Here is a 26,251-nt window from a genome sequence, read left to right on the forward strand (position 1 = left end):
CTGTTTTTATTTCACTCAAAGGCTTATCTGTGTGCTGCAGGTGTGCAGAAATGGCTGACGCATTTCCTCCCCGTCCAAAGGAACCTCACTGTCTGTAGAGGTGGGGAAATAGCCAGATGATGTGACAGGCGCTGCATTAATGCAAGTTGTTGCTGTTGCCTCGCTCCCTCACCAAGATGGCCGCCCAACGGCTTCAGGTCACGGTCGAAATGGCGCCGCGCAGGCGTACTACAACCACCCGGGGGCGGTGGCCGCTCCAACCGCGCAGGCGCGATGTTGAGGAAAGTTTTTCGAGTTTGAGGCGAGGCTGAAATGGCGGGTAAGGAGCCGGTAACCAGGGGCAACCCGGGGGGGGGGGGAAGAGGGGAGAACTGGTAACCAGGGGAACCCGGGGGGAGGGCTGGTAACCAGGGGCAACCCGCGGGGGAGAGGGGCTAGGGGAGAGCTGGTAACCAGGGGTACCCGAGGGGAGGGGGAGAGAACTGGTAACCAGGGGCAACTCGGGGTGAGGGGGGAGAATTGGTAACGATGGGCACCCCGGGGGAGAGCCGGTAACCAGGGGCAAGCCGGAGGGGATGGGTGAGCTGGTCGCTGAGGCAAGGGAGAGGAGGAGTGGGCAGCATCAATAGGGTCGGGTTATTACCGGTTATTTTTTAATCTGTTGTATTTTCACTCACTGAGGCCTTTTTAAATTTAAAGACAAAAATACAGTTGGATCTATATTTGTGCAAAGTGACTAAAATTCAGAATAAGGGCAGAAGACAGCAACTAAAGTTAATTTGTGGACTGCTTTGGAGTTGGGCTTGAACTCAGCCTTCAGACTCAGAACCAGCTGACAATTCAGGTCAACTGAAATTCCACCTTATTTTGAAAAATCAGTTGCTCCATTTGGTTTGTCAGACTCACCTCTTTAGATTGACATATGAAAGACTAGTTTGCTGATATGGGTGGGGTGGATTGGGGGTTAAATGATTTAATCTGCAGTTTCTTGCCCCCTAGTTCACCAGCACTGCTCTTACACATGGCTGTTCCTCACGTATTGAAGATTAAGGGGTGATTGAATCGAGGCATTTTCAACAATTAAAGGATTTGATCGGGTAGGTGGAAAGAAACTGTTTCCTCTTAGGGGGAGTCTAGAACCTTAAAATTAAAGCCAGGCCATTCAGGGGTGATGTCAGGAAGCAGTTGTTCACACAAAGGGGAGTGGAAATCTGGAACACTCTTCCCCCCCCCACACCCCCAAAACAAAGTTGTGGATGATGGGGGTCAGTTTTTTTTTGATTCATTCATGGGATGTGGGCATTGCTGGCCAGGACAGCATTTATTGCCCATCCCTAATTGCCCTTGAGAAGGTGGTGGTGAGCTGCCTTCTTGAACCGCTGCAGTCCATGTGAGGTAGGTATACCCACAGTGCTGTTAGGAAGGGAGTTCCAGGATTTTGACCCAGTGACAATGAAGGAACGGCGATATAGTTCAAAGTCAGGATGAATATTTGTTAGACAAGGATATAAGGAGGTACAAGGCCAAGATGGGTGCATGGAGTTAAGGTTAACCCATGATCTATTGGAATGGTGGAATAGGCTGGAGGGGCTGAATGGCCTCCTCCTGTTCCAATGGCTGTGATTTTGCCTCATTTTACTTAGTTTCTTGAAGCTTCAAATTCATTCTATGTTTAAATAAAAAACACATCACCTAATTACGCCTTTTAGATATTTTTATTTTATTCTGTCAGTTCAAGGTCACTGTAATCTTCTCATGTTGCAGCTGGTTTCAATAATGGAACTGTGTCTTTCTTCCATTATTAGAAAACACTTCTTTCTGTTAAGCCATTTGGTGATTGCATTCCTGAATGGTGTGAGATTTTGTCTGTTTTTAATGTGTGAGGAAACAAGATGCAGAGTCCCATACCGTTTGGGGGGGAACACTTTCAACCTTTAAATTAAAGTGGTCTGACAGAAAGCAAGCAATAAACTCTTCACTCTGCCTGTCAGTCAGATGGAACAAGGAAGCATTGGAGAGTCGGACCAGGTCAAACTGTTCACCGAGCCAGCAGAAAGCAAGCACAATCTCCTTGTACTGTTTTAATCTCTGTTCTATCTCTGAGCCAAGTCATTCTGTGAGTCAGGAAATCTCTTTGGGTGGGTGAGCGTTGGGGATGGTTTCTAAGTGATTAAACTGAGTCTCCAGTACAAATGTCTGTGTAAGTGAACCAGGTCTACAGCCTATTCACGGTGAGCAAGCAGTCAGTGTTCACGACTGTTCAGTAGTTGATGAAGGGAATGCAGTGTTTATATGGATTTTAAGAAAGCATTTGATAAAGTACCACATAACAGGCTGGTTAACAAAATTGAGTCTCATGGAATAGGAGGGTCAGTATCCAATTGGATCCAAAATTGGCTTAAGGGCAGAAAGCAGCGAGTCGTAGTAAATGGTTGCTTTTCAGATTGGAGGATGATAGACAGTGGTGTCCTCCAAGGGTCAATGCTGGGACCACTGCTTTTTTTTGATATACATAAATTGGATATTGGAATACAGAGTAAAATTCAAAGTTTGCTTATGATACCAAACTTGGAGGTGTAGCAAACAGTGAGGATGATACGAATTGACTGTAACAGGACATAGGCTAGCAGAATGGGCAGACAAGTGGCAGATGGAATTTAATACAGAGAAATGTGAGGGAACGTATTTTGGCAAAAGAGGTAGTGAAAGGCAATATAGACTAAATGATGCAATTCTGAAGAATGTGCAGGAACAGAGGGACCTGGGGGTGCATGTGCATTGATCTTTGAAGGTGGCAGGCCATATTGAGAAAGTATTTAGCAAATCATATGGGATCTTAAGCTTCATAAATAGAGGTATTGAGTACAAAAGCAGGCAGGCAATCTGAAAAGCAACCATTTACTACGACTCGCTGCTTTCTGCCCTTAAGCCAATTTTTTAAAGCCAGTTTTTTATCCAATTGGATACTGACCCTCCTATTCCATGAGCCTGAACCTTTATAAAACTCTGGTTAGGCCACAACTGGAGTACTGTGTTCAGTTCTGGTCACCACACTTTAGGAAAGATGTGAGGGTCCTTGAGAGGGTGCAGAGGAGATTTACCAGAATGGTTCCAGGTATGAGGGATTTTAGCTACAAGGTTAGGTTGGAAAAGCTGGGGTTGTTCTTCTTGGAGCAAAGGAGACTGAGGGGAGATTTGATAGAGATGCAGAAGATTATGACAGGTTTAGGTAAAGTAGAGAAATAAAAAAAAAAGACAAAAGCGCAAGGGGAGAGCCAACTGTCTAACAGCCCCGACAAACAAATTTTTCTGCAGCACCTGTGGAAGAGTCTGTCACTCTAGAATTGGCCTTTATAGCCACTCCAGGCGCTGCTCCACACACCACTGACCACCTCCAGGCGCTTACCCATTGTCTCTCGAGATAAAGAGGCCAAAGAAGAAGAGAAATAAAAATGTTCCCATTTGATTTTGGAATTCTCTACCCCAGAGGGTTGTGAATGCTCCATCATTGAATACATTTAAAGCTGGGATAGATAGATTTTTGGTCTTGCAGGGAATCGAGGGATATGGGGAGCAGGCAAGAAAGTGGAATTGAAGCCCAAGATCAGCCATGATCGTATTGAATGGCGGAGCAGGCTCGATGGGCCATATGGTCTACTTCTCCTATTTCTTGCGTTCTTAGCTGATGGTAGGGGACACAGATTTAAGGTTTTGGCCAAGAGATGCAGAGGGAATGTGAGGAAGAACTTTTTCAGACAGTGAATTGTAATGACATGGAACTCGCTGCCTGCGAGGATGGTGGAAGCGGAGATGATGAATGATTTCAAAAGGAAATTGGTTGGCACTTGAGGGGAATAAACTTCTAGGGCTGCGGGGTTCAAGCTGGGGAATGGGACTGACTGGATTGCTCTACAGAGTGCCAGCATGAACTCGATGGGCTGAATGGCCTCCTCCTTTGCTGTTTTGACTCTATGATTGTTCAGTGTGAGGAAGCAGTCAGTGTTTACAACTGTTCAGCGTGAGGAAGCGGCCAGTTTCTCAACAATTCCCTCAACTTGTACTGAAAAAGAAAAGAAAATCTTGCATTGATACAGAACCTTTTATGCCCTCAGGATGTCCCAAAGTCATTTACAGCCAATGAACTACTTTTAAAATGTCACCATTATGGTAATGTTGGAAACCTCGCAACCAACAGCAAATAGCAATACAGTTAATTTGTTTCAGTAATGCTTGTTGAGGAATAAATATTGGACAGTACACTGGGGAGAAGTCCTATACTTTTCTTTCAGTAGTGTTGTGGGATCTGTTATGCCCACCTGAGAGGGCAGATGGGACCTTGGTCTAACATCTCAACAGAACAACAGCATCTCTAATATTACAGCACTTCCTCAGTTCAGCACTGAATTGTCTGGATTTTGTGCTCGAGTCCCTGGATTGGGACTTGAACCCCCAACCATTTGACTCAGAGGCTACCCATTGAGTCAAGCTGACACCTAAAGGAAAGGAAGGGCAAAACAAAGTAAGTGGATGAAAACTCCGAGAATATTAGAGGCTAGAGGTCCCTCGTTCAATTTGTATCTTGACCCTCGGCTCAGCAGCTGATAGTTGTCGTTCGGAGTCTGGGAGAAGGCTTCTGATTGGTGGTTGAGTTGCTCCAGATGGCACTCGATGCAGTGGAAAACCATTGGTTTGGGTTGGGGTGGATAGGCGGAAGCAACTGCATGGTAAATGCGAGTGTCCACTTCATTCCACAATGACTTAAACACCACAGGAAACTTATCCTATGTTCCTGATGTTGTGACTCACTGGTTTAATGATCACCTTGCTGTTTGTATCTATTTCAAAAATCACATCCATTGAAAAACCTAGTCCTGACTATTCAACTGAGGCCAGCACATTTCTCACCCACCCTGTCTTCCCTATCCTCACCAACATCCATTATTTCCCCATCCAGAATAAACAATTCTCATCATTATTCCTCGATTTCAATATCATCTGACCCAGCTTGTGCCTGCCACTCTTCTGATTCTGATCTCCTATGAATTCTCACCACATTTCCTCCTCCAGTCCCCCTCCCCAACAATATTTGGTAGCCGAGTCTTTAGCCAGCTCACCCTCCACTCTACACTACCCTCCTGAAACCCCTCTGCCCCACTCCATCTGTCTCCGTCTTTCCACTCAGAACCTTGAGCTTCAGCCATGCCTTTGGCACCAGGAGCCTGTGGCCCTCTCTCTCTCAGAGCCCTGAGAGATTTGCTGCATTAAAGTCAGAGAGCTACAGCAGAAGGAGACCTGGGCCAGCAATACCATGTGTTACAAGGCACTGTCATTCTGTGCACAGAAAGCCTCTCTGATAGTTCTGCTTAGATCAGAGAAGATTAAGAGGAAATTTAATTGAGGTGTTCAAAATCATGAAGGGTTTTGATAGAGTAAATAAGGAGAAGCTGTTTCCAATGGCAGGTAGATAGGTAACCAGAGGATACAGATTTAACATAATTACCAAAAAATTCAGAGGTGCTTAACTAATCTAATTGAATTTTTTGATAAATTAACAGAGGAGGTTGATGAAGCTGCAGTCGAGATGGTGTAGGTACACCCACAGTGCTGTTAGGAAGGGAATTCCAAAATTTTAAGAAAGCATAAGATCATAGGAGCAGGAGTAGGCCATTCGTCCTGTCGAGCCTGTTCCGCCATTCAAACAGATCATGGCTGATTATCTACCTCTCTGCCATTTTTCCCCACAATCCCCATATCCCTTGATGTCATTATTCAGAAATCTATTGATTTCTGTCTTGCACAAGCTCAATGATTGAGCTTCCACAGTCCTCTGGGGTAGAAAATTCCAAAGATTCACCACCCTCTGAGTGAACAAATTCCTCCTCATCTCTTAGCTACCTTGCAAATGGTAAGGTTGGTACTACTAAGGTTTTAGTTAGTGTAATTTATCAATAATTAGAAATGAGAATAGGGCTGTTTGCACAGAGTATAAGACTGTGAGTTGTGTGTGAGGGATTTCACTGACTAGGGGAAGGGGGTGCTCTTTGGTCACTTCTTTGCTGCCTCCACGGTACAGGGGAAGAAGCTGATTGGCAAGTAATTGTTAATTATTACATTAGCAATAATTAGTTTGTTAGCTAAGGCATGGCAGGGCAGCTTGGCCAAGTGGAATGTGCCTCCTGTGGTATGTGGGAAGTCGTGGACGCACCATGTGTCCTTGACAAGCACATCTGCAGGAAGTGTCACCAGCTGCAGAAGCTTGAGGTCCTGGTTTCAGAACTCGAGCGGCGGCTGGAGTCACTGTGGTGCATCCGCGAGGCAGAGAACAACGTAGATAGCTTGTTTCAGGTGGTAGTCATCCCGCAACATAAGAGAGCACAGGCAGAGAGGGACTGGGTGGCTGCCAGACAGACAAAAAGGTCAAGGCAGCTAGTCTCCAGAGAGCATCCAAATTTCTAACCGGTATTCAGTTTTGAGTACCGATGGGAGAGAGGGTACCTCCGGAGAGTGCAGTGAGGGTCATGACCAGAGCACCATGGGTGGCTCAGCTGTGCAGGGAGGGAGGAGAAAAGACAAGAGAGTTAGGGAAACAGATAGGCGTTTCTGTAGTTGCAGATGTGATTCCAGGATGGTATGTTGCCTCCCTGGTGCAAGGGTCATGGATATCACCGAGCGGCTACAGGGCACTCTGGAGGGCGAGGGTGCACAGCCAGAGGTCGTGTTCCACATTGGTACCAATGTAGGAAGAAAGAGGGATGAGGTCCTGCAGGCTGAGTTTAGGGAGTTAGGAAAGAGATTAGCAATCAGGACCTCAAAGGTAATAATCTCTGGATTACTCCCAAGGCCACGCGTTGGTGAGTATAGAAATAGGAGAATATACCAGATGAATGCGTGACTTGAGAGATGGTGCCGGAGGGAGGGCTTCAGATTTCTGGGGCATTAAGACCGATTTTGGGGAAAGTGGGACCTGTACAAGCCGGACGGTCTACAGCTGAACAGGACTGGGACAAATATCCATGCAGGAAGGTTTGCTAGTGCTGTTGGGGATGGTTTAAACTAGATTGGCAGGGGGATGGGAACTTGAAGGCAGTTTCAGAAAGGACAATTTCAGGGCAGGGAATGGGAGGCAGAAGATTAGCAAGTGACTCTGAAAGACGGAAGAAGCAAAGATTAAAAAGTGTGCAGCTGGGAATTTCGGCAGTGTTAGAAGGTATTTATTTAAATGCAAGGACTATAGTAAATAAAGCCGATGAGCTGAGGGCACAGATAGACATGTGGCAACACGATATCATTGCTATAACGGAAACTTGGCTTAAAGAGGGGCAAAAATGGCAGCTCAACATCCCTGGATATAGAGTTTTCAGGTGGGTTAGAGAGGGGGATAAAAAAGGAGGGGGTGTAGCATTATTGGTTAAGAAATCAATAACAGCTGTGAGGAGGGATGATATGCTAAATGAATCATCAAATGAGGCCATGTGGGTGGAAATCAGAAATGAAAAAGGGGCAGCTACACTACTAGGAGTGTACTATAGACCCCCAAATAGTGAGAGGGAGATAGAAGAACAAATATGTCGGCAAATATCAGAGTGCAAAAACTATAGGGCAATAATTGTTGGGGATTTCAACTACTGGAATATCAGCTGGGATACAAACAGTGTGAAGGGCACAGAAAACACAAAATTCTTGAACTGCATTCAAGAGAACTTTCTTAGCCAGCACGTAACAAGCCCAACAAGAGGGGACACAATTCTAGATTTAGTCTTTGGTAATGAAGCTGGGCAAATGGATGAAGTAGCAGTGGGCAATCATTTTGGAGATAGTGACCATAATACAGTTAGTTTCAGCATAATCATGGAAAAGGACAAAGATAAAACAGGAGTAAAAGTTCTAAATTGGGGGAAGGCAAACTTTACGAAATTGAGAGGTGATTTGGCGAAAGTGGACTGGATACAGCTACGTGAAGGAAAATCAGTGAGAAACCAGTGGGAGGCATTCAGAAGTGAGATACTATAGGCACAGTGTCGGCATGTCCCCATAAAGATAAAGGGTGGTACGGCCAAATCTAGAGCCCCCTGGTTATCTAGAAACTTACAGGGTACGTGATAGCAGAAAAAGAAAGCTTATGACGATCACAAAAAAACTTAATACTTTAGAAAGCCTAGAGGAGTATAGAAAGTACAGGGGTGAAGTAAAAAAGGAAATTAGAAAAGGAAAGAGAGGACATGAAAAATTATTGGCAGGTAAAATCAAGGAAAACCCAAAGATGTTTTATCAGTACATTAAGAGCAAGAGGATAACTAAGGAAAGGATAGGGCCTATCAGAGATTACAAGGGAACTTAAATGTGGATGCAGAAGATGTGGGCTGGGTTCTTAATGAGTTTTTTGTCTGTCTTCACAAAGGAGAGGGATGATGCAGACATTGGAGTTAAAGAGGAGGAGTGTGAAATATTAGATACGATAAGCATAATGAGAGAGGAAGTACTGGAGGGTCTGACATCCTTGAAGGATAAATCACTAAAGCCGGATGGATTGTATGGAGGAAATAGCAGATGCGCTGAGGATCATCTTCAAATCCTCACTGGATACAGGCGAGGTACCAGAGGATTGGAGGTCTGCAAACGTTATACTATTGTTTAAAAAGGGTGCAAGGGATAGGCCAAATAATTATAGGGTGGTCAGTCTGAACTCAGTGGTGGTAAATTATTTGAATCAATTCTGAGCGATAGGTTAAACTGCCACTTTGAAAGGCACGTATTAATCAGGGATAGTCAGCTGGAATTTAAATTTAATTAATAAAAAAAAAATCTGGAATTGAAAGCTAGTCTGAGCAATGGTGCCAATTGCTGGAATGTGGGATTAGAATGGGCAGCCAGTTTTTTCAGCTGGTGCATACACGATAGGCTGAATGGTCTCCTTCTGTGCTGTAACCTTTCTATGGTTCTATGAAACTACCATCAGTTGTCTTAAATGCCTTTTGGGAATGAAATCTGCCATCCTTACCTGGTCTTACCTACATGTGACTCCAGACCCACAGCAATATGGTTAACTTTTAACTGCCCTCTGAAATAGCCCAGAAAGCCACTCAGTTGTAAACAGCAATTATAGATGGGCAACAGATGCTGGCCTTGCCAGTGACACCCACATCCCATGAAAGAATTTTAAAAACTGACTTAGACTGCTATCCACTGAACCACAGCTGACAATACTATGTCAAGTATAAGACACGTTTTTCAGGATATTTTTGACACCTTTGACTCGCCCCACACCGCCTGCAACTGGCAATGCTGCTGGCATGGAGGTAGCTGCTCCCTGTGTGGAGGGAGAAGAGAGTTTCGAGGTGATATGTGTGTTAACTATGAGAAACAGAGTCGGCTTTTAAAAATTAATAATGAATGACTGCTGGACTGTGTAAGGTATTGGTTATCTGAGGGTCCGGGCAAAGTTTGGCTCCGGGACCAGTCTCAGTCCGGGTGTTGCTCCGGGTCCAGTCTCAGTCCGGGTGTTGCTCCGGGTCCAGTCCGGCGCTGCTTTCTCTGTTGCCAGGAGCTGCAGTTGCCGCCGCGCATGTGTGTGGCTCCGGGCGGAGAGAGCGGACAGGGAGTGGGGAGGAGAGTCGGGTCGGACCCGGGCAGAAGGGAGAGGTGAGCGGGGCCGGGATGGGGGTCGCGGATGTTGCCTCGCCTTTTCCACAGGCTTTTGCGAAAGAAGCGGGACCCGGGGAAGGGTGGGCCTACCCCCATTCCACCCCCCCCCGTTCCTCCCCCTCACTCCCCCCCCCCGTTCCTCCCCCTCACTCCCCCCCCCCGTTCCTCACCCCCACCCCCCTCCCCCCTCACCCCCACCCCCGTTCCTCCCCCCTCACCCCCACCCCCGTTCCTCACCCCCACCCCCGTTCCTCACCCCCACCCCCGTTCCTCACCCCCACCCCCGTTCCTCACCCCCACCCCCGTTCCTCACCCCCACCCCCGTTCCTCACCCCCACCCCCGTTCCTCCCCCTCACGCCACCCCCCGTTCCTCCCCCTCACGCCCCCCCCGTTCCTCCCCCTCACCCCCACCCCCGTTCCTCCCCCTCACCCCCCCCGTTCCTCCCCCTCACCCCCCCCGTTCCTCCCCCTCACCCCCCCGCGTTCCTCCCCCTCACCCCCCCCGTTCCTCCCCCTCACCCCCCCGCGTTCCTCCCCCCTCACCCCCCCGCGTTCCTCCCCCCTCACCCCCCCGCGTTCCTCCCCCCTCACCCCCCCGCGTTCCTCCCCCCTCACCCCCCCGCGTTCCTCCCCCCTCACCCCCCGCGTTCCTCCCCCCTCACCCCCCCGCGTTCCTCCCCCCTCACCCCCCCGCGTTCCTCCCCCCTCACCCCCCCGCGTTCCTCCCCCCTCACCCCCCCGCGTTCCTCCCCCCTCACCCCCCCGCGTTCCTCCCCCCTCACCCCCCCGCGTTCCTCCCCCCTCACCCCCCCGCGTTCCTCCCCCCTCACCCCCCCGCGTTCCTCCCCCCTCACCCCCCCGCGTTCCTCCCCCCTCACCCCCCCGCGTTCCTCCCCCCTCACCCCCCCGCGTTCCTCCCCCCTCACCCCCCCGCGTTCCTCCCCCCTCACCCCCCCGCGTTCCTCCCCCCTCACCCCCCCGCGTTCCTCCCCCCTCACCCCCCCGCGTTCCTCCCCCCTCACCCCCCCGCGTTCCTCCCCCCTCACCCCCCCGCGTTCCTCCCCCCTCACCCCCCCGCGTTCCTCCCCCCTCACCCCCCCGCGTTCCTCCCCCCTCACCCCCCCGCGTTCCTCCCCCCTCACCCCCCCGCGTTCCTCCCCCCTCACCCCCCCGCGTTCCTCCCCCCTCACCCCCCCGCGTTCCTCCCCCCTCACCCCCCCGCGTTCCTCCCCCCTCACCCCCCCGCGTTCCTCCCCCCTCACCCCCCCGCGTTCCTCCCCCCTCACCCCCCCGCGTTCCTCCCCCCTCACCCCCCCGCGTTCCTCCCCCCTCACCCCCCCGCGTTCCTCCCCCCTCACCCCCCCGCGTTCCTCCCCCCTCACCCCCCCGCGTTCCTCCCCCCTCACCCCCCCGCGTTCCTCCCCCCTCACCCCCCCGCGTTCCTCCCCCCTCACCCCCCCGCGTTCCTCCCCCCTCACCCCCCGCGTTCCTCCCCCCTCACCCCCCGCGTTCCTCCCCCCTCACCCCCCCGCGTTCCTCCCCCCTCACCCCCCCGCGTTCCTCCCCCCTCACCCCCCCGCGTTCCTCCCCCCTCACCCCCCCGCCGTTCCTCCCCCTCACCCCCCCCCGTTCCTCCCCCTCACCCCCCCCCGTTCCTCCCCCTCACCCCCCCCCGTTCCTCCCCCTCACCCCCCCCCGTTCCTCCCCCTCACCCCCCCCCGTTCCTCCCCCTCACCCCCCCCCGTTCCTCCCCCTCACCCCCCCCGTTCCTCCCCCTCACCCCCCCCCGTTCCTCCCCCTCACCCCCCCCCGTTCCTCCCCCTCACCCCCCCCCGTTCCTCCCCCTCACCCCCCCCCGATCCTCCCCCTCACCCCCCCCCGTTCCTCCCCCTCACCCCCCCCGTTCCTCCCCCTCACCCCCCCCGTTCCTCCCCCTCACCCCCCCCGTTCCTCCCCCTCACCCCCCCCCGTTCCTCCCCCTCACCCCCCCCCGTTCCTCCCCCTCACCCCCCCCCGTTCCTCCCCCTCACCCCCCCCCGTTCCTCCCCCTCACCCCCCCCCGTTCCTCCCCCTCACCCCCCCCCGTTCCTCCCCCTCACCCCCCCCCGTTCCTCCCCCTCACCCCCCCCCGTTCCTCCCCCTCACCCCCCCCGTTCCTCCCCCTCACCCCCCCCGTTCCTCCCCCTCACCCCCCCCGTTCCTCCCCCTCACCCCCCCCGTTCCTCCCCCTCACCCCCCCCGTTCCTCCCCCTCACCCCCCCCGTTCCTCCCCCTCACCCCCCCCGTTCCTCCCCCTCACCCCCCCCCGTTCCTCCCCCTCACCCCCCCCCGTTCCTCCCCCTCACCCCCCCCGTTCCTCCCCCTCACCCCCCCCGTTCCTCCCCCTCACCCCCCCCGTTCCTCCCCCTCACCCCCCCCGTTCCTCCCCCTCACCCCCCCCGTTCCTCCCCCTCACCCCCCCCGTTCCTCCCCCTCACCCCCCCCCGTTCCTCCCCCTCACCCCCCCCCGTTCCTCCCCCTCACCCCCCCCCGTTCCTCCCCCTCACCCCCCCCCGTTCCTCCCCCTCACCCCCCCCGTTCCTCCCCCTCACCCCCCCCCGTTCCTCCCCCTCACCCCCCCCCGTTCCTCCCCCTCACCCCCCCCCGTCCCTCCCCCTCACCCCCCCCCGTCCCTCCCCCTCACCCCCCCCCGTCCCTCCCCCTCACCCCCCCCGTCCCTCCCCCTCACCCCCCCCGTCCCTCCCCCTCACCCCCCCCCGTTCCTCCCCCTCACCCCCCCCGTTCCTCCCCCTCACCCCCCCCCGTTCCTCCCCCTCACCCCCCCCCGTTCCTCCCCCTCACCCCCCCCCGTTCCTCCCCCTCACCCCCCCCGTTCCTCCCCCTCACCCCCCCCCGTTCCTCCCCCTCACCCCCCCCCGTTCCTCCCCCTCACCCCCCCCCCGTTCCTCCCCCTCACCCCCCCCCCCGTTCCTCCCCCTCACCCCCCCCCGTTCCTCCCCCTCACCCCCCCCGTTCCTCCCCCTCACCCCCCCCCGTTCCTCCCCCTCACCCCCCCCCGTTCCTCCCCCTCACCCCCCCCCCCGTCCCCCCCCGTTCCCTTCCCTCATCCGCCCCCCCTTCCCCCACCCTTTTCTCCCCAACTCTCTACTTGTGCTGATACTGATTCCCTGCTGGGTTTTAGTTCAGTTCACGGAGGGCAGTTAGACCCTGCTACCTCAATCACGTAGGGAGCCCAGAGAGTCAGAAAAAATGACACCTGAGCCTGATTGTGTTCCAGCACACGCTTTTTCAGTGGAAATCACTGGTTAGAATTTCAGGTGCTGGAGCTTGGGCTGATTCCATTCTGACAGACATTGGCTAACTCGGTGCAGATCTGGAATCACACTCGGATCTGTACATCCACCAGCTGAGAAGTTTAGGAAGTTCTCCCAGCACAGTGCACAAGGCTCTGCTTCAATCTCTGGCTCTGTGACTCAGTGTAAAGTACACAAAGCACTCTCAACAATGACCTCATCAGAACGACAGCCTCCCACGTGTCTTGTCCTCATGGGGATTTAATTTATAAATGTTAGCTTGAGTTTTCTGTTTTAGTTACTGGTTATAGCTGCAGAATACCTCTTGTGCTTGAGCAGGGAGTGCCCAAAAATCTCTCATCCTTTTTTTTCATTTCCGTGTATCTCAAGCTGCAAATACTTGGGATTTAGAATTGAAGCATCAATGGGGTGCCAGTGCTAGCAACTTTTCTTAAACCGTCCAGACCCACAAATTTCAAGGAGGACAGGATCAGATCACCAGTAAGTAGAAATCCACAGGCAAATGGTTTGCAAGGACTGGGTTGCTTTGGCTGGCAGGCTCAGCAGGGCCTCTGAGCTGCAGTGTTGTCACTCTTGTTACAGAGTCTGGCCCAGCATTTGGGGAAGGAGGGAGAGACAGATCATATGTTTTTAAGTCAAGTTGGTTGTAGGATAAATATTACCCAGGACTCCCCTGCTGTTTTTTGAATGGTGCCATGGGATCTTTTATATCAACCTGAGAGGGCCCACGAGCCACAGTTTAATGTCTTATCCAAAAGACTGCACCTTCAACAGTGCAGCACTCCCTCAGTACTACACTGGGAGGGTCAGCCTCGATATGTGGCTCAAGTGTCTGGAGTGGGACTTGAATGCATGACGTTCTGACTTAGAGGTGAAAGTGCTACCCTCTAAGCCAGGGCTGGTACTGTAATTGTGTCAATCCTCAGTGTAATTTGGTCTCACAGGTGAATGCCTCCAGTCTAGGCATCTGTTGTCCCTTATTTCCACAGCTCTGTGGAGTGGGAACGTGAGTATATTAGGTGGCGGAAATAGGTGGTCTTGGTGATAGAGCGGATATGGAGACAGAAACTCAGCTCATTGTGAACATTCTGGTTCAGCCTCAGACAGAGGACAGGGAGAGGGATGGTCAGTGGCTAGGGAATGGGGTTTGGAGTGAGAGAGAACTGAATACAATCGCCTGAATCTTCCCAGTGTTTACCAATGTAGTTGGGAGCTGGAGGGAGAGATAAACAGGTTATTGGTTGCCTGGCTAACATTCACTGTGGCAAGAGGTTCACACAGATCCCAGCTCTGTAATATGGATGGTGCCGGCATTTGTCTCTGAAAACCGCTTGCTTCCTTTCAGATCGTGCTGTTGGTGAGAGTGAATTCTGACTGGCTAGGGATCGGATCTGGTGGATGCTGTGGACCCACTTCGGATTAACGCATTCAGATTGTCTTCTACACCTGGTGTCTTACGAGAACAGAGTTGGAGCAGTCAAGACAAGAACTTCAGGATGGACGATATCTTCACCCAGTGCCGGGAAGGCAACGCGGTGGCAGTTCGGCTCTGGCTGGACAACACAGAGAATGACCTGAACCAGGGGTGAGTGCCAGATTCTGGGCACCTAGCCCTCTCTCTGGCTGTCTGAGCAGTGTTAGTTTGCAGCATCCCTACTATTGTTGCTGATGTTTGGAAATGGTGATGTGATGGGAAACATGCGGTTCTGAGTGGAGATGAAGTGTAGTGCGAGACATTGAAGGAAAGTGTTTGTGGAACTAGGCAGTGTAAAGTATCTGAGAGGTTCAGAGTTTCACCAGCTGTGGCAGGATTATATGAATACAAGGTTTCTTTGCTTGGTTAAAAAGAAAGACTTGCATTTCTGTAACACCTTTCTTGACCTCAGGATGTCCCAAAGCACTTCACAGCCAGTGAAGTACATTTGAAGTGTAGTCACTGTTGTAATGTACGAAACGCAGCAGCCAATTTGCAAGCTCCCACAAACAGAAATGTGATAATGATCAGTACATCTGTTGTTTTAGTGATGTTGCTTTAGGGATAAATATTTGTTTCAGACAGCGGGGGTGAACTCCCCTGCTTTTTCTCAATTAGTGCCATCGGATTGTTTGTATCTATTGTTTGGTGCATCTCTGGTTTTGTTGAAGCAATTTGAAGGAACTGTTACAGACTATCCTATGAGAAGTGAAGTGTTTAGGCTTAGATATAACATGGAGTAGTTGAGGTGAATAGTGTAGATGCATTTAAGGCGGGGGGGGGTTAGATAAGTACATGAAAGAGAGAGGAATAGAAGGATATGCTGATAGGGTTAGGTGAACAGAGGTGGGATGAGGCGCGTGTGGAACATAAAGCCCAACATAGATCAGTTGGGCCGAATGGCCTGTAGACTTGATGTAACTTGATGTATTTTTTTTTGAAATAGTTTATTATCCTAAATTCTTTAAATCAACCCAGTGACGACACTTTGAAAGTTTAAGTGAAGAGGGTAGCTTGTAGATTTTGGCAGTTGGTCAGTATTTAATCTGTAAGTGCTGTCACAGCACCATCAAACGCTGGGCTGTTGTGTATGGCGCACTGTTAAACACTTAGTGTGCATGTGTTGTGCTTCCGAAAGTTTGTGGGGAATTTCATGGAGATGGAAAAAGTAGAATGTGACAGGATATTGTGAGGAAGGAACAGCACGGGACCATGTGTGTTTTAGCCACCCATGTGCAAATGCTAATCTGTGATCTGGGGTGTTTGTTGGAGATTTGTGCCCCAGCACAGTGCAGTATTAGTGACTGGACTGAGATTGCCCAGTTCATTTCATGTGATATTGCAGCCCATGGCGAAGAGCCGCTTATCTCACCAGCATGAAGCTGATCAAAACCCAGGTCATAGAAAGTACTGGACAGTTTCTCATCGGCATCCTGTTGAACCTGACTTCTCACCTGCCCCCATCTGATCCATGGTCAAAACTGCATACATCTATGTGCAAAGCCCTCACTCTCCCCAGTGTTACTCAAGCCCTGGCTGTGTTTTGATCACTTTCAGGACCATTCTGCTTCAATACTGGCCTCTGCCGTTTTGCAGACTCCAAGGAAATCTGACCCATGCGGCCTCTTTTTCCTTGCACAGAGGAACCTCGTGTTCCTGAGGTCCTGGTCTCTGTGGAACTCCATTGATTCTTCTGCTTCTGTTAATTGGTTTGAAGGTCCCTGTCTCAGTTTCTGATTCCCTCACTCCAGCCCGTAAGTTCCACTCTCCTCCCCTGACTTCCACATCCCCCTGCTTAGACTCTAAATTGCTGATACCTTCCTGCTCTACCAATAGACCAGTCTTTCAGCCATTATGCCCCTATCTTCAGGAATTTTCTTCTTAAATCCCTTTGCCTCACGATCTCCTTTGCTAAAAACCTGTCCCATGGACTGTGCTTTCAGTATCTCCACTGCTCAAATATCTCTGCCCCTTTTTGATGGTCCATGTCTCCTGCAGAAAGTGCACTAAGACACCCTTTTACATTAGGAGCTCTGTGCATATGCATGTATGGCCCCTTGTCCCAGGTGTGAATGGAGTTAACTTGGGAGTGATGCCAGAATTCAGAGCAGCTCGAACTAAGTGAGTGTTTAGCAGTCCTGGTTTGATACATCATTAACCCTGAACGAACTCTGAGAAGTTTATTCTTGAGATTTGAGTTGTGGCATGGCCATGCATGTTTGGGCTGTAGAAAACAGTGTAATTGAGACTGACATTTCAATATTACAGGCAGGGAGAGAGAACAAACTTCCATTTTAAAGGTGACCTTATCTCATATCTCAGCATTTCTGAGCTGTGCTTGAAGTGTAGGCACTGTTGGGTATGCAGCAGAGCAAGGTCCCAAACAGTGATAAGGTTAGTTAACCAGTTTGGGGTAAGTATTGACCGGGACATGGGAAGAACTCCCCTGCTCTGGTTTAATATTGCCGTGGAATCTTTAACGTCCACGGAAAGGACAGACAGGGACTCAGTTTAATGTCTCATCTGAAAGATGAAAGCTCCGACAATGCAGCACTCCCTCCGTACTGCACTGAGTTTGTCAGCCTGGATTATGTGCTCAAATCTCTGGATTAAGATTTGAATCAAGAACGCTTTCCACAGGAGCAGGACCCTTCAGAATTTGGAACAATAAGTGGAATTTTCCTTTTTTCATCTTGAGTGGCAATGAAACAGGGAGTGTGAATGACTTATGAATGAAAGAATTCCCACTTTGCTTCCTGGGGAGAATAAATGCACCAGTTTAGAAACTTTTTAGATGAATCCAGATACAAGCTCGTTCTGTGCCTGTGCTGCATCCTGGCACTGCTGGTAAGATAAGAACTAAACTATTGGAGTAAGACTGACTTGTACTTCCACTGCACCTTAGAATATCTCTCCACTGTGGCTCAGTTGGTAGCACTCCCACCACTGAGGGTGGAAGGTTGTGGGTGCAAGTCCCACTCCAGGAATTGAGCTAAAAAATCAAGGCTGACACTCCAGTCTAGTACTGAGGATGTGCTGCACTGTCAGATGAGACGTTAAAATGAAGTCACGTCTGCACATTTCAGGTGGGCGTAAAAAAATCCGGTGGCATGATTTTGAAGTGAGAGGAGTTATCCCAAGTTACCTGGACAATATCACTCAATCAATATCACAAAAATAGATTAGCTGGTCATTATCACATTGCTGTTTGTTGGATCTTGCTGTGCACAAATTGGCTGATACATTTCCTCCATTACAACAGTGACTACTCTTCAAAAGGTACTTCATTGGCTGTGGGACACCCCACAGTCGTGAAAGGGGTTATACAAACGTAATTTTTTTTCTGAGACCTCGCCAGACTCTTTGCAGTAGAGCATGGCTACCCGACCCGAACCCGACAGGACCCAACGACGTGTGTCGGCGTCTGGTCGGATCGCACTTCCGGGTCCGGCATTTGGGCTCAGGTCCGGCATTTGGGCTCGGGTCAGGTTGGGCCGGGTCGGACGCACTCTGTCACCACCTCCAGTACGTAGCTCCAATGTTAATGTACTTTTTGGACTTGAAAGGTTGTTTAGTTACAGTTATTTTAAGCTTGTGCAGATGAGCAACAAAGTGAAAAACGGAAGCTAGGTTAACTGATGGTCAGGTCGGGCGCGGGAGAAAATGTAAGGACTCGGGCCGGGCTTGGGGTTGGATGTGGTTCTGTCAGGCTCGGGTCGGGTTTGTATTGGCATACAATAAGTTGGTTTGAAATACTGTGTTTGTTATGTTTGGCACCTGAGCCATTGACACTGGTTTTGGTCTTGCCAGAAGGATGGGTCTGTTTGTTGTTTGCTTTCTGTGTGCATCTGAGAATTATGATTATATGAAATCAAGAGTGAGTGAAATAGATGCAGTATGAGGAGCTCAAAATAAAACAACTGATTAATGGAATAGACTTGCATTTCTGTACCACGTTTCAGAACTTCAGAACATCCCAAAGTACTTTACAGCCAATGAATTGTTTTTGAAGTAGTGAGGGAGCGCCGCCTTTTTGGAGGGTCAGTACTGAGGGAGCACCGCATTGTCAGAGGGTCAGTACTGAGGGAGTACCGCCCTGTCGGAGGGTCAGTACTTGAGAGAGTGCTGCACTGTCGGAGGGTCAGTAGTGAGGGCATATTTCAGATGAGATGTTAAACCGAGGTGCTGTCCGCCCTGTTAGGTGGATGTAAAAGATTCCATGCCTGCAGGTAGGGGAGGAAAAAAGTGCAAAACAGTGTCATCAGCAGCTTTCAGCAGTGTGCTTTTGTGTCAATAATAAAAGCTTTCAAATTAAATCCTATTTTAGCTTTTATTTGCAGACTGCAGTGCTCCTTGGCCTGCTCATTAATTCTCCCTGAATTGTCTGCGCAGCAGGCTATAAGTTAAAATCATGCCCCAAAGGAAGCAGGTAAAAGCCCAGCGTATTTATTCTGCTCTCTCTCAAACTCCCACTTCCGCATATTTCAGGCATTCTGTCATTTCATTTCAGATTGAGCTTGGAATTCTGCCCAGAGCATTCCTTCTGCTAGCTTCCTGTGGGGTTGTACAGGCAGGATCTATGTGGGCCTGGTGACTGCGAGCTGTGTCTAGATTGAGAGGGAAGAGGATGAAAATAGCAACACTGCCGAACTATCAACTGCTTTTGTAGCACAAGCTGCTTAACTCAATAGACAATTACGCAGCCTTCTTGCCTCCCTTTAATTTCCCATTTGAAATGATCAAATGGTTTCAGTCAGTTTCTTTTATTTGTTTCATAGGATGTGAGTGTCACTGGCAAGGACCACATTTGTTACCCATTCCTAATTGCCCTTGAGAAGGTGGTGGTGAGCTGCCTTCTTGAACCGCTGCAGTCCATTTGGTGTGGGTACACCCACAGTGCTGTTAGGAAGGGAGTTCAAAGTTTTTCACAGAGACAGTATATAGTTATATAGTTCCAAGTCAAGATGATGTGTGACTTAGAGGGGAACTTGCAGGTGGTGGTGTTCCCAATGCACTTTCTGCCCTTGTCCTTCTAGGTGGTAGAGGTCAGTTTAGAATGTGAAGGTGACATGGAGCCACCTCCAATAGCAGTGAACTTCTAGAGCATTGGGACATTGTAGAGGGAGCTTTACTCTGTATCTAACCTGTGCTGTACCTGCCCTGGGAGTGTTTGATGGGGACAGTGTAGAGGGAGCTTTACTTTGTATCTAGTCCCATGCTGTACCCAGCCCTTTGGAGTTAGGCTGCGAATCAGCCATGATCTCGTTGAATGGTGGGACAGGCAGGAGGAGCTGAATGGCCTACTCCTGTTCCTATCTTCCTATGTAATTCCTATGTAATTGTCGACCCTGCAAAGTCCTCCTTATTAACATCTGGGGGTTTGTGCCAAAGATGGGAGAGCTGTCCCACAGACTAGTCAAGCAACAGCCTGACATAGTCATACTCACCAAATCATACATTACAGACAATGTCCCAGACGCTGCCATCAACATCCCCGGGTATGTCCTGTCCCACCGGCAGGACAGACCCAGCAGAGGTGGCAGCACAGTGGTAAACAGTCGGGAGGGAGTTGCCCTGGTAGTTCTCAACATCGACTCCGGACCCCATGAAGTCTCATGGCATCAGGTCAAAATTGGGTAAGGAAATCTCCTGCTGATTGCCACCTACTGCCCTCAGCTGACGAATCAGTACTCATCCATGTTGAACACCACTTGGAAGAAGCACTGAGGGTGGCAAGGGCACAGAATGTACTCTGGGTGGGGGACTTCAGTTTCCATCACCAAGAGTGGCTCGGTAGCGCCACTACTGATCGAGCTGGCCGAGTCCTAAAGGACATAGCTGCGAGACTGAGTATGCAGCAGGTGGTGAGGGAACCAACAAATGAGAAAAACATACTTGACCTTGTTCTCACCCGTCTACCTGCTGCAGATGCATCTGTCCATGACAGTATTGGTAGGAGTGACCACCGCACTCCTTGTCGAGACTAAGTCCCATCTTCGCATTGAGGAAACCCTCCATCATGTTGTGTGGCATGACCACCGTGCTAAATGGGATAGATTTCAAACAGATCTAGCAATGCAAAACTCTGCATCCATGCGGTGCTGTGGGCCATCAGCAGCAGCAGAATTGTATTCGACCACAATCTCGTTGCCTGGAATATCCCCCACTCTACCATTACTATCAAGTTGGGGGATCAACCCTGGTTCAATGAAGAGTGCAAGAGGGTATGCCAGAAGCAGCACCAGGCATACTTCAAAATGAGGCTATGACCCAGGAATGCTTGCGTGCCAAACTGCGTAGGCAGCATGCGATAGACAGAGCTAAGCGATCCCACAACCAACGGATCAGATCTAAGCTCTGCAGTCCTGCCACATCTGGTAATGAAGGTGGTGGACATTTAAATAACTAACTGGAGGAGGTGGCTCCCCAAATATCCCCATCCTCAACCATGAGGGAGCCCAGCACATGAGAGCAAAGGATAAGGCTGAAGCATTCACAACATTTTTCAACCAGAAGTGCCGAGTTGATGATCCACCTCGGCCTCCTCCTGAAGTCCCCAGCATCACAGATGCCAGTCTTCAGCCAATTCGATTCACTCCACATGATATCAAGAAATGAATGAAGGCACTGGATACTGCAAAGGCTATGGGCCCTGACAATATTCCAGCAATCGTCCTGAAGACCTGTGCTCCAGAACTTGCCGTGCCTCTAGCCAAGCTGTTGCAGCACAGCTACAATACTGGCATCTACCTACCAATGAGGAAAATCGCCTAGGTATGTCCTGTCCACAAAAAGCAGGACAATGCCACTTACTGCCCCATCAGTCGACTCTCAATCATCAGTAAAGTGATGAAGGTGTCGTCGACAGTGCTATCAAGCGGCACTTGCTTAGCAATAACCTGCTCAGTGACGCTCAGTTTGGCTTCCACCAGGGCCACTCAGCTCCTGACCTCATTATAGCCTTGGTGCAAACATGGACAAAAGAGCTGAACTCGAGGTCAGGTGAGAGTGACTGCCCTTGACATCAAGGTAGCATTTGACCGAGTATGTCAAGGAGCCCTAGCAAAACTGAAGTCAAGAGGAATCGGGGGGGAAAACTCTCCACTGGTTGGAGTCATACCTAGAACAAAGGAAGATGGTTGTGGTTGTTGGTGGTCAATCATCTCAGCTCCAGGACATCACTGCAGGAGTTCCTCAGAGTAATTTCCTAGGCCCAACCATCTTCAGCTGCTTCATCAATGACCTTCCTTCAATCATAAAGTCACAAGTGGGGATGTTCACTAATGATTGCACAACGTTAAGCACAGTTTGCGACTCGTCAGATACTGAAGAAGGCCGTGTAGAAATGCAGCAAGACCTGGTCGATATCCAGGCTTTGGCTGATAAGTGGCAAGTAACATTTGCACCACTCAAGTGCCAGGCAATGACCATCAGTGGCGCAGTGGTTAGCACTGCAGCCTCACAGCTCCAGGGACCCGGGTTCGATTCTGGGTACTGCCTGTGCGGAGTTTGCAAGTTCTCCCTGTGTCTGCGTGGGTTTTCGCCGGGTGCTCCGGTTTCCTCCCACATCCAAAGATTTGCAGGTGATAGGTAAATTGGCCATTGTAAATTGCCCCTAGTGTAGGGAGGTGATGGGGAATATGGGATTACTGTAGGGTTAGTATAAATGGGTGGTTGTTGGTCGGCACAGACTCGGTGGGCCAAAGGGCCTGTTTCAGTGCTGTATCTCTAAATAAAAAAAATAAAAAAATCTCCGACAAGAGAGAATCTAACCATTTCACCTTGACATTCAATGGCATTACTATCGCTGAATTACCCCACTATCAATATCCAGGGGGTTACTATTGACCAGAAAATGGAATAGCCATATAAATACCGTGGCTACAAGAGCAGGTCAGAGGCTAGGAATCCTACGGCAAGTAACTCACCTCCTGACTCCCCAAAGCCTGTCCACCATCTACAAGGGCGGCACAGTGGCGCAGTGGTTAGCACCGCAGCCTCACAGCTCCAGGGACCCGGGTTCGATTCCGGGTACTGCCTGTGTGGAGTTTGCAAGTTCTCCCTGTGTCTGCGTGGGTTTTCTCCGGGTGCTCCGGTTTCCTCCCACAAGCCAAAAGACTTGCAGGTTGGTAGGTAAATTGGCCATTATAAATTGTCACTAGTATAGGTAGGTGGTAGGGAAATATAGGGACAGGTGGGGATGTTTGGTAGGAATATGGGATTAGTATAAATGGGTGGTTGATGTTCGGCACAGACTCGGTGGGCCGAAGGGCCTGTTTCAGTGCTGTATCTCTAATCTAAAGTCAGGAGTGTGATGGAATACTCTCCATTTACCTGGATGGGTGCAGCTCCAACAACCCTCAAAAAGCTCGACACTATCCAGGACAAAGCAGCCCGCTTGATTGGCACTCCCTCCACCATCGACGCACAGTGACAACAGTGTGTACCATCTACAAGATGCACTGCAGCAACACACCAAGGCTCCTTAGACAGCACCTTCCAAACCTGTGACTTCTGCCTCCTAGAAGGACAAGGGCAGAAGGTGCAAGAGAACACCACCCTCCAAGTCACACACCATCCTGACTTGGAACTATCTCACCGTTCCTTCACTGTCGCTGGGTCAAAATCCTGGAACTCCCTTCCTAACAGCACTGTGGGTGTACCTACCCCACATGGACTACAGCGCTTCAAGAAGGCAGCTCACCACCACCTTCTCAAGGGCAATTAGGGATGGGCAATAAATGCTGGCCTAGCCAGCAACACCTACATCCCTTGAACGAATAAAAAAAATCTAATCCCTTGCTGTACCTTCCCTGGGAGTGTTTGATGGGACAGTGATCGTCTTATGAAGAGTAATAGGGGTAGGATACTGTGGTGGCTTTGTTACTGGACTAGTAATTCAGAGAACGAGTTCAAATCCCACCATGGGCAGTTGGAGAATTTGAATCCAGTTTTTAAAAAATCTTGAAAGATAAATATGGAATTGGTGAAAGAGGCCCTGAAGCTGTCGAATTGTTGTAAAAGCCCAGTTGGTTTACTAATGTCCTTGAGGGGAGGAAACCTTCTGTCCTTCACTGGTCTGGCCCTCGATGTAACTCCAGACCCACAGCAACCTAGTTATATCTTAAGTGGCTTCTTAAGTGCTGTTTCTGTTCTATCGAACCCTCAACCAGCAGTTCAAGAAGGCGGCCCACCAGCTCCACAGGGCAGCGAGGGATGGACAATAAATACAGGCCTTGCCCACACCCTGAGAATAAATGAACAACAATACTCTTGTTACAGAGTACTTCGCAGAGGGCAGTGGGGTCTGGAGTAGAAGGTTAAGATATTCCTCAAATAAAAACACAAAGTGCTGGAAATACTCAACAGGTCTGGCAGCATCTGTGGAGAGAGAAGCAGAGTTAACTTTTCAGGTCTGTGACTTTTCATTATAAGATAGTCCTTACTCTTGTGAGAGAAATTACAGCCAAGTATCCAGAGCTAGCCACTCTGACCCATTTCTTTGTATCCTTTTAGTTATATTTCTCCTTTTCAAATCCTAACCCAGTTCCCTAAACAGATACAGTCTCTGTTGCAATAGTTGTGGTGAAGCAATTTCTGTTCTAACAACCTTCTGCCTGAAAACATTGCTTCGAACTTCACTTTTATTCTTCCATTGAAAATCAGTTTTATCAAACCTCAATGAAAACCTGTCTTCATCACGTGTGGCACTACCACCGTGCCAAATGGAATAGATTCGGAATAGATCTGGCAACTGAAAACCAGGCATTTACTCAGAGGGTTGTGAATCTTTGGAATTCTGTACCGCAGAGGGCTGTGGAAACTTAGTCATTGAGTATGTTTAAAGCAGAGATTGACAAATTTCTGAATACAAATGACATAAAGGGATATGGGAATAGTGTGGGAAAAAGGCATTGAAGTGGATGATCAGCCATGATCGTCGTATTGAATGGTGGAGCAGGCCCGATGGGCTGAATGGCCTACTCCTGCCCCTATGTTCTACTCATGAGGATCCGAGGGCCATCAGCAGCAGTAGAATTGTCTTCCACCTCAATTTGAAACCTCATTGCTCAGCAAATCCCCCACTTTACCATTGCCAGCAAGCCAGGGGATTCAATGAGGAGTGTAGGAGAGCATGTCAGGAGTAGCACCAGCCGTTTATAAAAATAAAATGCCAACCCGATGGAGCTAAAGCAAAGGATTACGTCCATGCTAAACAGTAAAGCAGCATGACATAGAGCTAAGTGATCCCACAGATCAGATCAAAGCTCATCAGTCCGACCACAGGAAGAAGCGGTTTGATGCAACTACCATTTCAGAAGGTAGTTAACAGTCAGCCACATTGCTGTGGGTCTGAAGTTGCATATCAGCCAAACTGGCAAGGACGGTAGATCTCCTTCTCGAAAGGACATTAGTGACCTAAATTTTTTTTTTACATCAATCCAGTAGTTTCATGGTCACTATTACTGATCCTAGAATTTTATTCCAGATTTATTAATTAATTGAATTTAAATTCCACCAGCTGCTATGGCAGGATTTGAACTCGTTTCTCCGGCACATCAGTCCAGTAAAAGTACCACTATGCAACCTTTCCCGTAATATCAGTGCAGGAGTTCCTCAAGGTAGTGTGCTAGGTCCAACCATCTTCAGCTGCTTCAACAATGACTGTCCCTCCATCATAACATCAGAATTGGGAATGTTCGCTGATTGCACAGTGTTCAGCACCATTCGTGACTCCTCAGATAATGAATCAGTCTGTGCCCGCATGCAGCAAGACCTGGAGAACATTGAGGCTTGGGCTACTAAGTGGCAAATAACATCCACCCCACACAAGTGCCAAGCAATGACCATATCCAATAAGAGAGAATCAGACTATCTCCCCTTGACGTTCAGTGGCATTACCATTGCTGAATGCTCCACATGTTGTGGAGGTCACCATTTTCCAGAGACTTAACTGGGCCAGCCATATAAATACTGTGGCTACAAGAGCAGGTCAGAGGCTGAGAATTCTGTGGCGAGTAACTCACCTCCTGACTCACCAAAGAACACAACGTAAATAGGAGCAGGAGTAGGCCATTCGGCCTCTAGAGCCTGCTCCACCATTTAATAATATCAAGGCTGATCTGATTGTGGCCTTAACTCCACTTTTCCGCCTACTCTCCATAACTTGACTGCCTTGTAGATCAAAAATCTGTCTAACTCAGCCTTGAATATATTCAGTGACCCAGCCTCCACTGCTGTCTGGGAAAGAGAATTCCGAACACTAACGCCCCTGAGAGAAGAAGTTCCTCCTCTTCTCCATCTTAAATGGGAGACCACTTAATTTGAAACTGCCCCCTAGTTCTAGATTTCCCCTCAGCATCTACCCTGTCAATCTCCCTCAGAATTTTAGACCTTTCAATAAGTTCACCTTCTAAACCCCATTGAGTATAGACCCAACCTGCTCAACCTTTCCTCAAAATACAAACCCCTCATCCCAGGAACCAGCTTAGTGAACCTTAGTGAATTCAATTAATAAAAATCTGGAATTACAAAGCTAGTTGAATGGTGTCCATGAAACCATTGTCGATTGCCTTAAAAACCCATCTGGTTCACTAATGAGGAAATCTGTCCTTACCTGGTCTGGCCTACATGTGACTGCAGATGTGTTGACAACAATGTGGTTGACTCTTACATGCCCTCTGAAATGGCCTAGCAAGCCACTTAGTTCGACATCATCCAGGACAAAACAGCCCGCTTGATTGGCACCCCATCCACCACCTTCAACATTTACTCTCTCCAACACCGGTGCAAAGTGGCAGCAGTGTGTACCGTCTTTAC

At 49.8% G+C, this 26,251-nt stretch overlaps 1 protein-coding gene across 1 annotated transcript in view; it reads left to right on the forward strand.

The window, feature by feature from the left end:
• The first annotated feature begins 249 nt into the window (after window positions 1-249).
• The window catches only part of ilk (integrin-linked kinase), an 82,929-nt gene continuing 56,927 nt past the window's right edge, over window positions 250-26,251 (forward strand). The window contains exons 1-4 of the mRNA XM_068032958.1: window positions 250-319; window positions 14,303-14,542; window positions 17,801-17,919; window positions 24,652-24,753. Of these exons, the coding sequence (XP_067889059.1) occupies window positions 14,454-14,542; window positions 17,801-17,919; window positions 24,652-24,753 (310 nt within the window). The 5' untranslated portion in view covers window positions 250-319; window positions 14,303-14,453. The remainder of the gene's footprint in view (window positions 320-14,302; window positions 14,543-17,800; window positions 17,920-24,651; window positions 24,754-26,251) is intronic.

Source organism: Heterodontus francisci, chromosome 6 (genome assembly GCF_036365525.1).
Source record: "Heterodontus francisci isolate sHetFra1 chromosome 6, sHetFra1.hap1, whole genome shotgun sequence".
NCBI lineage: Eukaryota > Metazoa > Chordata > Chondrichthyes > Heterodontiformes > Heterodontidae > Heterodontus > Heterodontus francisci.